We start from the raw sequence: 17,286 nt of genomic DNA, 5'->3' as shown, positions 1-17,286 counted from the left end.
GGAAGAATACGAAAGTCTTAAGTAAAAAAAAAAAATCATTTGTTTCCACTTTCTCCGTGGTGACAGAACGTGTTGCTTTTAAAATTGAGTAACGTGTCATTGAGTTCCATTTAAAATCAAATGGAATGAACTTTTACACATCGACAAAATAAATATTTTTACAAAAGAAAATGCTTTGTCTTATACTAGTATATAGGAATCTCAGTTCTTTATTCATTGCCATTCTCAGAGAATTCCCGACATTTCTGGCGCTTTACGGTAATATAACTAGAAAAATTTCATTGTTAATTTTTCAGTGGTCATATATTCAATAATAGATATGTTACACACTAATATGTTGACGGTGCAATCGTAAGGGCGAGCGCAGATACCTTTCAGTTTTAATTTAGATCGGGCTCGTCAAACAGCACGTGACATTTGCTACGTCTAGACTCTGACGTCATATGACGTCGTATGTATGTTGCATTACCAAAACGAAGTCTGAACAGTGCTAATTTTAATCAAGAACGTTTGATTTATATGCTTTATATCCATTATATCAAGGTGATTTTATTTTTTTGTCGAATTTTTGTTGCTACCGCGAGAACGTTGTTTGCGGCGAGATGCAATTCGCTAAGCATTATGGGACCACAGGTAACTGCGGAAAAAAATTCATTTGGATCAATGTGTAAAGTCCGAATTTTCTCTTCGCCCAGGTGTTGCTTTAAGAGCTCGCAGTGACGAGCGGCGCTTCGCGCCGCTCGCTGCGCTCGCTATTAAAAATTTTCCTTATATAGAATCAAAGCTAAAATAAAGATAAACTGTGTGAGCCTGTGCAGAGCGTTGATTACAGTAGCTGGGCCCCAACATAAAAGTCTGGATGTTCAGCAAATCGTCGGAAGAGTGTCAGGCTTTCAATAATAAGTCCAGTAACAGACTTTCGAAAATCAAATGTAACCATGTTACGTTTTGTGTTACTATGTACCTATTAACCTCACTGTACACTTCTCATATCTCACGTATATCCCTCAAAACTTCAAAAAAAAAAAGGAGAACAATTTACAATGATGAGTAAAAATCTTTGTATTATATAAATAAACAAATACATTTCAGTCCCCAGGCAGTCTGTCTTGATTAAAACATTCCATCACAGTTTAGTATACCTTCTGAAGTAATAATAATAATAAAAAAAACGTTAGTTCAAAATAAATAAATAAATAAGTAAATAAATAAATAAAATAAGTTAATAAAAAAAAATGTGTGAACAGTTTTTTACTTAGTTTTCAGAAAAAAGCCACCAAGCCTTAATTTGGCGTTGTACGTAATGTAAAGATATGATCTCACCTTTCCACCGCCAGATCCACCACCGATGATTCCTATAGAGGAGCCACCTACTCCGGATCCACCAAGAAAGACACCTTGCCCTCCGAATCCGCCGGCTCCAGAAGCTGCAGCGGCAGCAGCAGCAGCAGCACTTGATCCGCCAAATCCGCCAGCTCCAGCGGCAGCACCTGCAGCAGCTCCTGCTCCGCCTCCACCGATTCCTATAAACCCACCTTTAGGATAGAAGGGTCCAGGTGGATAGATTGGACCAGGAAAAGGGTACACTGGCCCAGGGTAGATAAATCCACCTGATCCACCAGCTGCTGCAGCAGCAGCGGCAGCAGCGGCGGATCCACCAAAACCAGAGGCACCAGCTGCTGCTCCGGCTCCGGCTCCAGCTCCAGGAAAGTAGATAGGTCCTGGTGGGTAAATGGGTCCTGGTGGATAGATAGGTCCTGGTGGGTAAATAGGTCCAGAATAAATTGGACCAGGGTAGATAAATCCACCTGATCCACCGGCGGAAGCACCAGCACCTGCTGCAGCTCCTAATCCACCAGCAGCGGCAGCAGCCGCTGCTGCAGCAGCGGCGGCTCCACCAAGTCCAGCTGCACCGGCGGCTGCCCCAGCCCCAGCTCCTCCAATTCCACCAATGCCTCCGTAGTAAATATCTGGGTAGTATCCACCATGGAAAGCACCATCGAAAGCTCCTCCTGCAGCCCCTGCAGAAGCAGCCGCAGCGGCGGCTGCGGCAGCAGCAGCAGCAGCACTACCACCACTGCCGCCTCCTAAGAAAATCCCAGATCCACCACCTCCGCTACCAGTTTGAAAGACAGCTATTCCATCCCCTCCGGAGCCTCCCTTGGGATAATAGCTACCTCCGGGTCTAGCAGTTGCTAAAGCGAGCAGTGTGAAAAGGGAAATAAAACCCAACATGTTTTCTGAAATAAAATAATATAAAATAAAACATCTTTCTTTCAAGGAGAAATGAAAAAGTAATTGTATTAGGTAATTTTACGGGTATTCATAATTCCCTACTCCAATAAATAAAATTATTATATTTTTTTCTTTTTGAAAGACTTCTCTTCTTGGTTAACATGTATCTTTACTCAAAGTAAATGCAGCAATTTTGCATTTTCAAAAGTATTCGAGGGCAAATGATATTTTTAAAGCATTACCGCAAGTTGTAGAATTTTTATTTAGATTTAATAAAATCAGTTCGATGCAAATTTAGTAAAACCTGCCGGATATGGTTACCAAAAATCAGAAACTATAACTTGAAAAATAAATCCAAAAATAACCAGCCATAGGATAATGAACTGGGAATGATCATTTGCTATAAATCAAGAAAAACTCTTCAGAAATTATAAGCATTTTAGTTAAAAATATCATTTAAGATAAAATTTATCGGCTAAATTTATCTAATTTAACTTACTGTTACCCAGAATGGTGACCAAGGCAGTGTGCATTTTCGTGTAAAATTCATCTCTTTTTATACCATTTCAATTTTTTGAATTAGTGCTCTATTGGTCAGCTTTAATGTTGTACACAGGTACAATTGCAAATCATCACTTCCGTGTAAAAATCACAGAAGAATGTAGTCAAGCGAAACGATTTATCATCCCAATTAAGAAATGACACTCTGCTTCATTACGTAAAATGTTAAACTTTTGAAACATGAAATAATCACGGGTTTGTCAAATTAATTATGTATTTCTGCAGAAGTATACTTAAATCTTCTTATTGAAATAATACACAGGATGAGTTTCGTGTTTTTCTATTTTACTTTCAATAAAACACGTCCGCTGTGACCCCTCAGTAAGGAATTTGCACGTTTTCAATTTCAAACTTGAGTTCTGAACGTTTTAAAATTCAGACAAACAAAAAAGCGGCTTTTGAAGATTACTGTTTGTATTTGTTAATGAAACTTTCGTTCTTGGGAGCACTGTGCTGATTTTTTTTTTTAATTTTTTTTTGAAAATTCATGATCATCAATGTCTAAATATACACTACACACAACTACTGCTAGTGTATATACCAAATATCATGACAAAAGTACTTGTCTTAGATTCATAATCTGATGCAAGAAGAGGCATTGGACATATATGGTACCGAAATGCACTAAGAAATCTATTCTTATATGATTTATTTATTTAATAAAGGAATGTTTTACATCTGCAAGGGTTCATTGATATTATATACATTTCTCTATAATGATTCCTTTTGATTAACAATAAACGCGTAGAAAAGTCGGAGAGAGAAGAGACTTGTTTGGGCTAATTAAATATTTCACTAATGGATTAAGACCTTGAGTCTGCGCGTTGGGGATATTTGAGCAATTTTAATTCACGATTCTATTTTCTAGTGACCATTAGGGTAAAACATAAAGCCTCTTAATAATAAATTGAGCCTTTTTTGTCATGTAGCATGTGTACACAAAAAACATTAACAATTTGATTTTGTATTGACTCCGAAATCGTCATATTTAAAATTTTGCATTTACATTTTTGCATTAAGATTTCAGTAGTGATTGAAATAATTATTTTAATAGTTGCTGGCAATGATTTCAATATCAAAACCACATTGCAAGCCTTACTGAAATTACCCTACTATTGAAAAAAAATATAAGGATAAATTGTTCATTACTTTGTGCAACATAATATATAATATATTTATTGAGTTTAATATATGACGTGTAAATTTATGTATTCCTTTCTTTTCTACAAATTACCATTAAGGAGGTTGGATCCTGCCATCAAAAGTAATGAGCATTTTTTATCAAGTATATTTTTAGAATTTAGACACATAGCTTAATTAAAAATCAAAACAAAAAATGGGGGTCAATGCGCTTCTTTTGGCGCTACAGAGCATTTAGTTTGACCTCTTTGCACTGTAAATACATCTTACACATAAATCAATTTTTAAAGTTTTTCCTACAATATTTTTTATTCAAATAAATTATGGGAACAAACACAGCCTTATTTCATCTTGAATAGACACATTAAAATTTGTAAGAACGAAAAAATTTTGAAATTACTCCGCATGTTCAATTATTTGACCTTTTTGCACTCAAAAAAAAAATCATTTTTCTGGCATTAAAAATCTAACAAGCAAAAAAATAATTTGAAAGTAATGACATTTTACTGAATTTAAGAAGAATAGTTAAAAGTATCTTATATATTCAGAAAATAAAATAAAAAGTGGGGGTCTGTGTCATAAGCGTAATGTATATTTGTTTAAATTATTTCTTTAAAAAATGCACTTTGTTCCAACCACTTACATACCTTTTAATCAGTATAGGTATAATTATAAGAATATTTCACTATCAGATGTACAGCAGATTTTAATCATATATGGAAATGATTTTTTTTTTACCAAAACTGAGAAAATTAATTAATGATTCTTGTGTGCAGAGTTCGTGCTCCAGGTTGCCTCAGTTGGAGAGTTTATTGAAATTCATAGACGCTTTGAAATTCCCCAGAACTCCTGATATCTTACAGACAAGTTGTTCGTATATGACTATTCTCCAAAATAGTGAAGCTCTAGACATCTTGATTCGTTATTCAGATCTGCAATGATAATACCCAAGTCCTTCGGACATAAATAGGGGCTGACATACCACGAGTTTCCATCAGAGACTTTGACTAAGTGATTACTAAAACTGTAGAAACATTACAAACGATAGAGTCTGGTAATGACTGAAGGTCGTTTGAAGTAAACTCATTGTAAGTAAAAATTACGAAATTGTTTTCAGGGTTATATAAATATTACTTAGTGGCATAGAAACATGGAAAAGTCTTTGCTTACAAAAAGAATTAAGAACATTAAATTAAAAACAAACGAATAAGGAACTTGTCTATGATAGTCGGGTGGCTCAAATCTTTGTGTGTATGTTGAAAAGATTTTCATACTAAGGTGATCATCAAGACCCTTGAGTCTTTGTATTTAATGTATTTAATGACAGGTGATTTTACATTGACTATTTTACATTTTGTAATGTTATATATATATATATATATATATATATATATATATATATATATATATATATATATATATATATATATATATATATATATATATATATATATATATATATATATATATATATATATATATATATGCATTTTGAGTGAATCAAGGTTGTGTAATTTTATCATTAAAAGGTAGACGATAACAATTAAACAGTTTGCAAAATACAAATGCCTACGAACATTAGTTTTTAGCTCACCTCAACGAAGTTGAGGGGAGCTTATGTAATACCCTCGACGTCTGTGTCAGCATCACAGGTTAAAGATTTTGGAGCAGATTTCTTTTCAAGTACTCCTATGCCCTATATTAATCAGAGATGCATGGAGGATGCTTCTCGTATGTTTCATTGTACCAGTCAAGGTTTCAGATGCTGCAATTTCAGCTGAAGAATGACCTGGTTAGTGTTTTTGGAGCAGGTTAAAGTTTTTGGAGCAGATCTCATTTCCAAGTTAACTATAACCCCTGTGTTGACCAAACTTACATGGATGATACATCTAAGGATGCACACTACTGGACTCGCTGATAGATGTACAGACAGATTTGAAACATTTATTGATTTTAAACAAGCCTTTGATACTGTTTGGCGATCTAGTTTGTGGTCCAAAGTGTTAAAAAGAGGTATAGATGGTAAATGTCTAAGATTTATCAAAAACATGTACAGTGGTATTAAATCGAAGATATATATTGATCAAAATACCTCAGATTTTTTCATGTGTAACCTTGGGGTAAGACAAGGGGAAAATTAATCCCCATTTCTTTTCACTTTATATATTAATGATTTAGAAAACTATTTTTATGCCCCAAGATCGAAAGATCCCGGGGGTATATTGTTTTTGTCCTGTCTGTCTGTTTGTCTGTTTGTCCGTTTGTCTGTTCGTCTGTCTGTCTGTTGTCAACTTTAACCTTGCCCATAACTTTTGATTGGTTAGAGCTATGACTTTCATATTTCACATGTGTATTCCTTTTGACAAGACCTTTCTTTGGGCACCATCATATTTGACCTTTTGACCTTGACCTTGGAGTTTGACCCACTTTTGCAAAATTTTCTGAGACTTTAACCTTAGCCATAACTTCTGAACAAGTGGTGCTTGGGGTTTCAAACTTCACATGTGTATTCTTTGTGACAAGGCCTTCCTTTGGATACCAACAACTTTGACCTTTTGACCTTGACCTTGGAGTTTGACCTACTTTTGAAAAACTTTAACTTTGGCCATAACTTTTGAACAGTTGTGCTTGGGGTTTCAAACTTCACATGTGTATTTCTTGTGACAAGAACTTCCTCTGGATATCAACCTCTTTGACCTTGACCTAGGAGTTTGACCTACTTTTGAAAAACTTTAACCTTGGCCATAACTTTTGAATGGTTGGTGCTAGGGCTTTCATACTTCACATATGTACTCCTTGTGACAAGGCTTTCCTCTGGATATCAACCACTTTGACCCTTTGACCTTGACATGAAGTTTGACTTACTTTCGAAAAACTTTAACCTTGGTCATATCTTTTGAATGGTTGGTGCTAGGGCTTTCATACTTCACATATGTAATCCTTGTGACAAGACCTTCCTTCGGATACCAACCACTTTGACCTTGACATTGACGTTTTACTTACTTTGAAAAACTTTAACCTTCGCCATAACAGTTGCAGCTAGGTCTTTCAAATTTCACAGGTATATTCCTCGAGTCAAGACCTTAGGTACCAACATTTTTATCTTTTCGCCTGGATGTTGACTTGCATTTGAGAAACTTTAACCTTCTCCATAAGCTGCCATACGGGGACATCAGTGTTTCACAAACACATCTTGTTTGCAGAATAATATTGAAGGGGTTACGAGCTTTAGTGAAAAGTTAGAAATTGAAATGCAGATTATGTTTAAACTATTTATCCTTTTTTATACTGATGACACAGTTTTATTATCTGATAATCCAGAGGATTTACAAAGATCTTTGAATATTTTCTCTGATTATTGTGACCATTGGAAGCTTGAAGTAAATACAGACAAGACAAAAATAGTAATTTTTTCTTGAGGAAGAATCCCTAAAAAAATATTTTTGTATAGAAGTGCACCAATTGAAATTACTTAGAAATACTTAGGTGTTATCATGTCTCGTACTGGTTTGTTCAGAAGTGCCAAACACATTTAACTAAACAAGCATCAAAAGCCATGTATGGAGTACTTAGAAAAATAAGGGTTTTTAATTTGCCAGTAGATTGTCAAATAGATATCTTTGACAGAGTTATAAGTCCAATTTTGATGTACGGGTGTGAAGCTACGAAAACATAGATATTTTAGAAAAGGTACACTTAAAATTTCTGAAATTTGTTTTACTTGTTAATTGTATGGTATATGGGGAAACTGGACGATATCCTTTAATATGTATAAAGGTACGAATGATTACTTATTGGGCTAAACTTTTGATGTCACATGAGCGTAAGTTAACATACATAATGTATTGCTTTCTGCATAAATGCTTTTCTGAAGGTTTATTTATGCAACCATGGTTGAAATGTATAAGAGATATTTTGAATTCATGTGGTCTGTCTTACGTGTGGATGAATAACACAGACTTAGGCATATTTCATGAAGCTCGCTGGCGCTTCATGGAAAATATGCCTACGTGCAAGTCTGTATGCTTTACACACCAATAACTCACACAAAACTTAAAAACATTTATATTTACATTTTACAAGTTTAAAACACCAATAGTATACTCAATGTTCGAATTTCTTGCTGCCCTACATCGTTACATTTTTATTAACGTCTCTGTGGCCTCATTGTGACGTCACATTAGCGCGTTTCACCTTGTATATTACTACGCGTGAGTATACACAAAAAATAGCTTTCGAATCAATTTTACAGTTTGCTTAGTAGAAAAACACAGCAAATGTAAATATATTGAATTGTTGTTCTCTTCAATTGATTTATTCGGCGCGCGCATTAATACGATTGTTGATATCATTAATTTATTAGGAGAAACAATATAATTCAATTAATTAGTGGGCACATTAATTGACGTGAATAATTAAATAATATAGAATTTAATATAATAGATTCTTTGAAGAGATTTAAAGTATGTCACTCGTGAAATAAGTTATATCACGGATTTTTTAAGAAGTATATTTTAGGTAAGTACTCATGTAGCATGACTCAAAATCGCAAAGAAAATTGGGATTCAGTGTGCATCTAACTGAGCAACGGTACAATTAACATGACCTTTTTGCGCTAAAATTGTAACAGGTTAATCACTTTAATCTTTACCAAATGTTATCAGATGTAATCATGGTAATAAATATAATCTTATTTTACGTAAAATAGTTTAAATAATATTTATCATCGAACAAATCATGCAAATTAATGCCAATAAATTATAGTGTGACCTTTTTGCACTAAAAAGTAAAAAAGGAAGTGTAAATTTTATCTTGACATCTTTAATATTTCTTCATTTTTTAGCAAAGTATGTTGAGTGAATGTGTAAAATTTGTTTTAAAAATATAAATTAAAACCTATTTTTAATATATCTAGCATATAATAACGGAAAAATATTCTCCGAGTAAAGATATGTGGGGCTAAAGTTCCAAGATATTACATTTAACAAATATCTAGATTCGAAGAATTTTCTTCTAGATATCCTTCCACCACAAGAAATAGTCCCCCATAAATCTTGCTTCTTTATGACTTTGTGAGCAGTTTTGAAATTGAATGTTGTATAATTTGCATTGTTTAATTCAGATATGTTATAAAAATTGAATTGTAATTAATAGTTTTGAAGTTAAAGGTACTGACTGAACTTTTCTTAAAAGCTGACGAGTGACATAGAATTGTTATTTGTAAATGAATTGATGATATCTTCAAAATCTTAAAAGATACCTTCAGTTACTTGAGTTTATATTAATGTTAATTTGACGTTCCAAAGATCTTCGGAGAGGGGGGGGGGCATAAATCATCTAGAAATAATTGACCCCGGAGAATACAGTCATAATTTTATGATCTTCAGAAAAAAAATCTTTCAGATTATACTGCAGGTTTTATTCAGCTCATGCTTAAGATTTTATAAAGTTATTTTAAGTAATAATGTTACTAATTGATTTGTGGATTTTACATGCAAGTCAAGAAATGAAACATTATCAACATTCCTTAGCATCATTTTACTTTTGCAAACGTGAATTTGCTCATTTAAATTAATTATTTTTGAATTAAAAAATATTAACTTTCTAAAAACTTAGAAATACATAGTGCACATGTTGTAATTAGACAGTGATGTCTGCTCATTACATAATATCATCGTTCTTCCCACCTCGCCCTTGTTAAAATAACATGATGTCATACTGACCGGGAACGGACTGATGAAGTAATTGTCTAGTTTCACCTTGTCAGTATAACCGCAACAATTTGCAAAGATATGCACAGTACTGGGAAAACTGAGCACTTCGGGGAAATTCATATTGAATCATGACACTTACAAGTGTCGGTACATCGGGGGATTTATCGGTTTTATACAAATGAATTCTTGTCACAAAACGCAATGTATAGACAATGTTATGTCAAACACAGGGTTAATTAATTGTAAAGCTGCTCATTGAAATGAAATATGACTAACTTTGATTCAGAGGTCGGCGAGTTCCAGGAAAGATGAAAGCGATTCAACATTAATCGTAACACCTGCAACATAATACTACAGGTAATGATCGCGCAAATGTCTCACAGTGCCCAGTGTTTAATTGAAATGTTGTTTAGAACAACAGGCTTTTTCTTCCTTTATTTTAAATGAAAGCTTAAAGATGTATACAAACTCTACAGATACGAGTTTTTTTTATGCATGGTAAGTATTTACTGACTTTATGAATCATTGTATTTTTTGTCAAATTTGAATTTGCAGAAAACTTTATCTTTCTTTAATTAATACAAACAATCAAAATTACTGTTGACATTTTTATGCTACGTCATCACCGAAGGGACACATTGCTATCCCTTCTCGACCATTGCCATGTTTTATGTGAGTTTATAAAACCGTAAACCTTTTTCAGCTTCAATTTTCAATTCAGATTGCATCTTAAGGTTAAGAGTAACAAAATGCCAGATTTCATGGTTTTCGCATTCTGCAGATCTTAATTTGCGAAACAGTATAATCTTCACTTTTTGATGTGCTCTGGCAAACTCTAGCGATAGAACTGTCAAAATGATAACGACTTCTCTACTAAATGGTGAAATTTACGTCCCTTCCAGGTTCCACGGCCCAAAGTGGATGTGAGCAGATCAAAATGCGTTACTGCTTTTTAAAAAAAATCTTCAATACTCTTGGACATCTAGCTGACAAAGATTATGCATGATGAAAATAGCTACGAACGCTTTAAAGCCTCTCATTGACCCCGAAGTTTGAAAATTAAGTAAATCTTTCTAAAATACTTTTCACTCCTAATCGACAAGAAAAAAGAAGAAGAAAAAATGCTCGTAAGAATACAACTTGTATTTCATTGCAGTGCGATTTTTATATATGCAAACACTGCATGAAATTCAGGTTTTGGATAAAATATAGACAACGAACAGTATTCAATCTCGAAAGTCAAATGAAACGGTATAAATTTGGAGCAGAGCAAACACGGACCTCAAATTATAGTGGTGGGATCAGGTGCCATGGAGGAGGGAGCATCCTGTGCCGACCGGTCACACCCACCGTGTGCTCCTTGTCATGATCGGAAAAACCCCCCGGAAAAATCCGTAGACAGTTCAGTGTATAAATAATGGCCTAACAATAAGTATGAAAAACGTCAGTCAACATTTGACTCAATGTTAGGTTGTATGTGCTGACAAGGTCATTGTATCGACCGTAAAACTTGCGAAAAGATTACTTCAAACGAGACTGTTGATATCCTTGTTTCATCAACTTACCAGACTAACATTTAAGAAAAGCATGCTCATCTCTGGATGTGTTTTGATTCTTCGGGACGATGCACAATTTTTTACAAGGATGGGGCCGGTATCAGGTATTGTAGAGTAGGTTTTCACCTCTAAAACCTTCTCCCTGGGTCTAGAATAGTATCCCCCGGAAAATAAGCTCCAGAGTATGATTTCCCCTTCGGAAATCCAACATCATGTTTAATTTTCCGGGGGGGGGGGGGGGGGGGGTCCTACTCCGTTTAATAGTCATAGAGTGCGATTTTCCCTAGAGCCAATTTCCTCAATAATTTTTTTTGAATGTGCTTATGTATGAAGCGTGGGGGAGGGGATTTGCAAGTGTCTTTTATTAATTTTCAATCTTGAAAATAGTTGAAAACAATTTGTCATGTAATCATTTTCAACTTTAGATTGAAAATTAATAAAAGACACAAGTGTCCCATTTTCAAAATGACGACCAGTTCCATTGAAACATACGAAGTATGAAAATTGAAAATTTTAAATCTCATATTTCTAAGTAACCGTCTAACCAATTCTTTTGAAGCATAAAAATATTTTTTTGATCAGGTTAAACTTGTTTCTGAAAAAAATATATTAGTACAATGTAATCGGTTGGACAAAATCTTAACTGTATCCATGGAAACAAATTTTTTTTTTTATTTTCAATGGATTTTTCTCAATTGTTTTTCAAACTACATGTACGTAATATTGATGTGTAAGTGTCTTTCCAAGATTCTGGTGTTTAAATATCCTAAATAGCTGCCGTTGAATGGAACTAAAAATTAATAATTTCTTTCTAAAACATTGAAATTTTGCAAAACTTAAAGAGAATATTTGCTGTCTGCTTTTAAATCCAATATTACACCGCTGGGTTCGAGGGGCCATGTGTTTCGGCTTGCAAAAACAATGTTTCTTGTTTTGTTTTTGTTTTGTTTTGTTGTTGTTGTTTTTTTTTTTTTTTTTTTAAATCCCTTAGCTTAGAACTCCACTTTATAGGATAGACGTATTAGTAATATATGCATTGAAAATTGGGGTTTAGTCCCCAAACGGGGATGGGACTGGATATATGGTGGAAATCCTACACTACAACAATACCCCCCCCACCCCCCCACCCCCCAAAGAAAAAGATGATAGATGTCACAAGGTCTTCATATTCAGATAAAATATTTGCTACATGTATATCGTGGCTGTGATAGATGCTGCCTTGTCCCTTATGTTTGGGCGTGCCAAATCCTAAACACGATATTTCATAATTCAAGCGTAAGGTCATTCAAATCAGTGGTTGGAAAATTATATAATTACTGACTCTTGATCACGTCTACTGGTGACTATACGGACCTGGTCAGGTATTGGTCGACGAGGCCAAAGGCTAAGGTTAACCATTACCTGCATGACCAGTCCGTATAGTCACGAGTAGACCGAATACAAAAGTCAATTACCGTTTTGCTAAATACCTGGAGGAATTTTACAACATTTCTGACACTTCAGATCTTGTCTCCAGTAAATATAAAACTCGTAATATAATGTGTATTTTATTTTCTTTTTCAGATTTTAAAGCATAAAAAACCCAAACAGAATTATGTGTGCTTTAAGTGAGCATCGTATGTTAATTACATGTATACTTTTTTTTTTGTCTTCATTAGTTCATTAGAATTTGGAATTTTAGGCAAAGACTGAGTTAATTTTATTTTTTTGGAAGAATTTCTGATGGTTAATTATCATGTTTCCGAAGATCAAGGAGAATTAGCAAGCAGAGAAAGGATAGTTTTTTAACAGTTTAAAAATGACAAAAGTTAAATAAAGAGGTTAATAGATTGTGTTAAAAAAATGAGAAATATGGTGTTTTGAGGTGTATACCCAATTGCGTTTTTTAATACCCAAATAAAAGACCTGATAGTCAAAATGTTTATCAAAAAGAAATTAAAATTTAATTTCTCAGATAAAGTTGTAAATAAATTGTAAATATGCTGGCAATTTTCTTAAATAAGCATGAAACTACATTTACTAGCATGAAGTCGGCTCTCTATCTTTTTGATAAGGCATGGCATAAAGGTTTAATGATGTCGACAATAATATTGCTCTGAATACAGCAGGTGCGAACGTGAAGGGAAATAACCCAGTGACTATATAATCTAAAACCACCTTGAAATGTCATGTAGGTAATAAAAACATCATATTAACGGACTTGAAATCTTTCATGATGCATCGTCCTGATGATAAATAGGTCATAGGACACTCGTTGACATTTAGAGGAGAATTGAAATCCAACTTTATACAAAACAACGCTGATTTAATTTCTATTTGGAACATAACAGAAAATACATAACCTAAAAAGTAGGGATATACACTTAAAACGTTTTCCTTCATATTTGGAATGTAGTTATGTTGACTTACCTTTCACACATTACAAGTCCATACAATATACTATATATATATATATATATATATATATATATATATATATATATATATATATATATATATATATATATATATATATATTAAAATAAAATCCAAGATAAACAAACAAGTTCACATTTAGTGTAATAATTAAATGTGAACTTGTTTGTTTATCTTGGATTTTATTTTAATTTATAACCTACCTATACCGTGGACTTTTACTACAATTTCAATATATATATATATATATATATATATATATATATATATATATATATATATATATATATATATATATATATATATATATATATATATATATATATATATATATATATATAACATTCTTTCTTGTATTCTCAATCATTCAAATGACCTGTTAATTAAATTATACGCAAGGATTTCTTGATTAAAATAATTAAGCAAAAGGGAGTAACTCTCATTTGCCTCACTTATTACAATTTTGTACTTTAGCTACCAAGGAGCAGAGAAAAAGCACACATATAATCATATTTATACAATTTATATTAATATTATTGGATTTAGTTTGTTTGCTTAATACTCAATGGGCAGAGGAGAAGATTTTAAAGCATTAATGCATTTTTGCTATATAATCAAAAGAACCCCGCTTAAACACTAGAACCCCTGACCCAGGGGCCATGAAATTCACAATTTTGAAAGAGTCATGCTTGCTCATCATAATTATGCATTAGGTTTGTTTGTTTAATACCAAGGAGCAGAGGAGTAAATTTTCAAAGCATTAATTCTTTTTCAATATAGATATTCCAAACGGAACCCCGGACCCTGGGGCCATGAAACTCACAAGTTTGGAATAGACATCCTTCTTCATCATAACCATGCACTTAGTTTATTGGTTTGTTACCCAGGAGCAGAGGAGAAAATTTTCAAAGAATTAATGTATTTTCACTAGTATATAATCATTAGTGCCCCACCCTAACACCAGAACCCCTGACCCAGGGGCCATGAAATTTACAATGTTGGAAGAGATATCCTTCTTCATCATAATCATAGACTTAGTTTATCAGTTTGTTACCCGGGAGCAGAGGAGAAAATTTTCAAAGAATTAATGTATTTTCACTAGTATATAATCATTAGTGCCCCACCCTAACACCAGAACCCCTGACCCAGGGGCCATGAAATTTACAATTTTGGAAGAGATATCCTTCTTCATCATAATCATAGACTTAGTTTATCAGTTTACTATCCAGGAGCAGAGGAGAAATTTTTCGAAGAATTAATGCATTTTTACTATATAATCATTAGAGTCCCACCCTTACACCAGAATCCCCGACCCAGGGGCCATGAAATTCACAATTTTGGAAGAGGCTTCATTGCTCATCATTACTTTGAATTTAGATTGTTTGCTTAATATCCATGAGCAGAGAAGAAGATTTCTTAAAGAAATAATGCATTTTTATTAGATCACCTGAGTCACTCAGGTGACCTATTGCTATCTCTTTTCGTCCGTCGTCGTGCGTCATTCGTCGGTCGTAAACATTTGGACATTTTCAGCTTCTTCTCTGGAACCAGTGAACCCATTTCAACCAATTTTAACATATAGCATCTATGGGTTAAGGGGAACAAAATTGTGAAATTCGTGGCCTCTGTCCCCTTGGGCCTGAGGGGTGGGGCCAAAACCATCAAAATTAATGCAATCTTTAAAATTCTTCTTCTTTACTCCTGGACATCAAACTGTTGGCATGATTGTAGTAAGCATTGAGCCCTGTACTTAAATTGGGAAATTCATGGCCCCATGGTCAAGGGTTCTGGTGCTAGGGCGAGGCTCTGTTGACTGTATACATGTAGTGAAAATGCATTATTCCTGAAAAAATCTTCCCCTCTGATCCTGAGTATTCAGGAAACAAACTAAATGCATATTTATGATGAGCAAGTGTGTCTCTTCCAAAATTGTGAAGTTCATGGCCTCAGGGTCAGGGGTTCTGGTGTTAGGGTGGGGCTCTATTGATTATATAGTGAAAATGCATTAATACTCTGAAAATCTTCTTCTCTGCCCCTGGGTATTAAACAACCTAATTGAGTACATAGTTATGATGAGTAAGGATGCCTCTTCCAAAATTATGAATTTCATGGCCCATGGGTAAGGGTTCTGGTGTTAGGGCGGGGCTCTATTTATTATATAGTGAAAATCATTAATACTTTGAAAATCTTCTTCTCTGCCCCTGGAGATTATTTTAACAAACTAAGTGCATGATTATGATATATTGTGAAATATATTACCCTAGGGACAGGGGTTCTTGTGGAAAGGGGGGGGGCTCTATCGATTGTGAAAAAACATATTTTTTGAAAATATTCTTTTCTTCTTGTTATAAAGCAAAGAAACTAAGTGTATAGTTATGATGAGCAAGAGTGCTTCATTCAGAATTTTGAGTTTCATTGCCCTTGTATCAGATGTTCTGGTGTAAGGGTGGGGCTCTATTGATAATATAATGAAAATGTATTAATTATATTAATTAATCCTGTCTGCTCCTCAGTATTGAGCAGATAAACAAATTACATAGTTATGATGAATAAGGGTGCTTCTAACAGAAATTTTAAAACTTGTGGTCCCATCCCAGGGTCAGGGGTTCTGGCATTACCGGGGAGGGAGGGGGGGGCTATTGATAATACAAGATACAGGATTTTATTAGTCCAATTTGGGCCCCCGGAGGAACAAAAAAGATTTACAAATATGAAACAAGGAGGAAGATCCAAATGATAGAACAAACCTGATCTTAAATATAATGAGCAGTGCTTAATTGTATGATCATTGATAAATGCATCTACAAGAGATATACTGAATATACATATTGTATATGTTATAATAATATATAGTCAAGTAACTGGAAAGATACATATATGCATATCAAAGAACAGAGGAGATGATATATTGCCATACATGTACATGTATATACATCCCCAAATATATTTAAATTTTTTTCAGTTAAGGTAGATTATCAAGGAATCTAGCAAATAATCTTAGGATCTCAGGGTCTTCATTAGTCATGAGCCAATGAAATTGATTATCATATGATAGAGACTGAAAATTTTTACATTTATTATTACATATATTTATGGGTTCAAGTCTTTGTACACTAAAATGAGGACATACAAGGAGAAAATTAATTTCATCCTGAATCTCCTTGTGATCACAAAGGGAACAAATTCGTTCATCTTTAGGTATTTTTTGATGTCGTCCAATTTCAATTTTAAGCCTGTGAGCTGATATTCGTAACCTTGTTATGACTGATCTATGTTGATTGTTTGTTAAAATATCTAGATAGGGTTCAAAACAAAATTTAGTCTTTAGGCAGGTGAAGGTAGATAATTTATCATCTTTATGCAAATTCCTGTCTTTTTCCCATGTAATTTTATAGAAGTTAAGTAATATTCTTTTCAAGTTTATTTTAAACTGTGGGAGTGACATACCTAAAACATCACTAAGTTTAATATCATAAAGTGGAAATGTGTTAATTCTTTGAAGTGCATAGTTATGATGCTGAGGGTAACTCTTCCAAATCTGTAAATTCCTTGACCCTGAGTCATGGGTTCTGGTGTTAGGGTAGGGCTGTGTTGAATCTGTAGTGAAAATGCATTATACATGTGAAATTCTTCTCTACTTCTGGGCATATCAGAGGCAAACTGAG

The 17,286-nt window shown here is 33.8% G+C and overlaps 1 protein-coding gene across 1 annotated transcript; it reads right to left on the bottom strand.

Annotated features, from left to right (window-relative positions):
- Positions 1-1,037: 1,037 nt before the first annotated feature.
- On the bottom strand, positions 1,038-2,752 carry LOC133183222 (uncharacterized). Its single transcript, XM_061318170.1, has 3 exons — positions 2,735-2,752; positions 1,324-2,240; positions 1,038-1,145 (listed from the first exon to the last, which is right to left on the bottom strand). The coding sequence occupies exons 2-3, from the start codon at positions 2,233-2,235 to the stop codon at positions 1,134-1,136; spliced, it is 924 nt and encodes a 307-aa protein (XP_061174154.1). The 5' UTR covers positions 2,236-2,240; positions 2,735-2,752; the 3' UTR covers positions 1,038-1,133.
- Between the last annotated feature and the right edge of the window lie 14,534 nt (positions 2,753-17,286).

Source organism: Saccostrea echinata, unplaced genomic scaffold, assembly GCF_033153115.1.
Source record: "Saccostrea echinata isolate AGI-Se365-2 ecotype Australia unplaced genomic scaffold, CSIRO_AGI_Sech_v1 ptg000009l, whole genome shotgun sequence".
Classification (NCBI taxonomy): domain Eukaryota; kingdom Metazoa; phylum Mollusca; class Bivalvia; order Ostreida; family Ostreidae; genus Saccostrea; species Saccostrea echinata.
This window is presented reverse-complemented; position numbering and strand designations above follow the sequence as displayed.

What these genes read in the sequence shown, in the direction of transcription:
- LOC133183222 (XM_061318170.1), bottom strand. Translation starts at nt 2,235, where the DNA reads ATGTTGGGTTTTATTTCCCTTTTCACACTGCTCGCTTTAGCAACTGCT.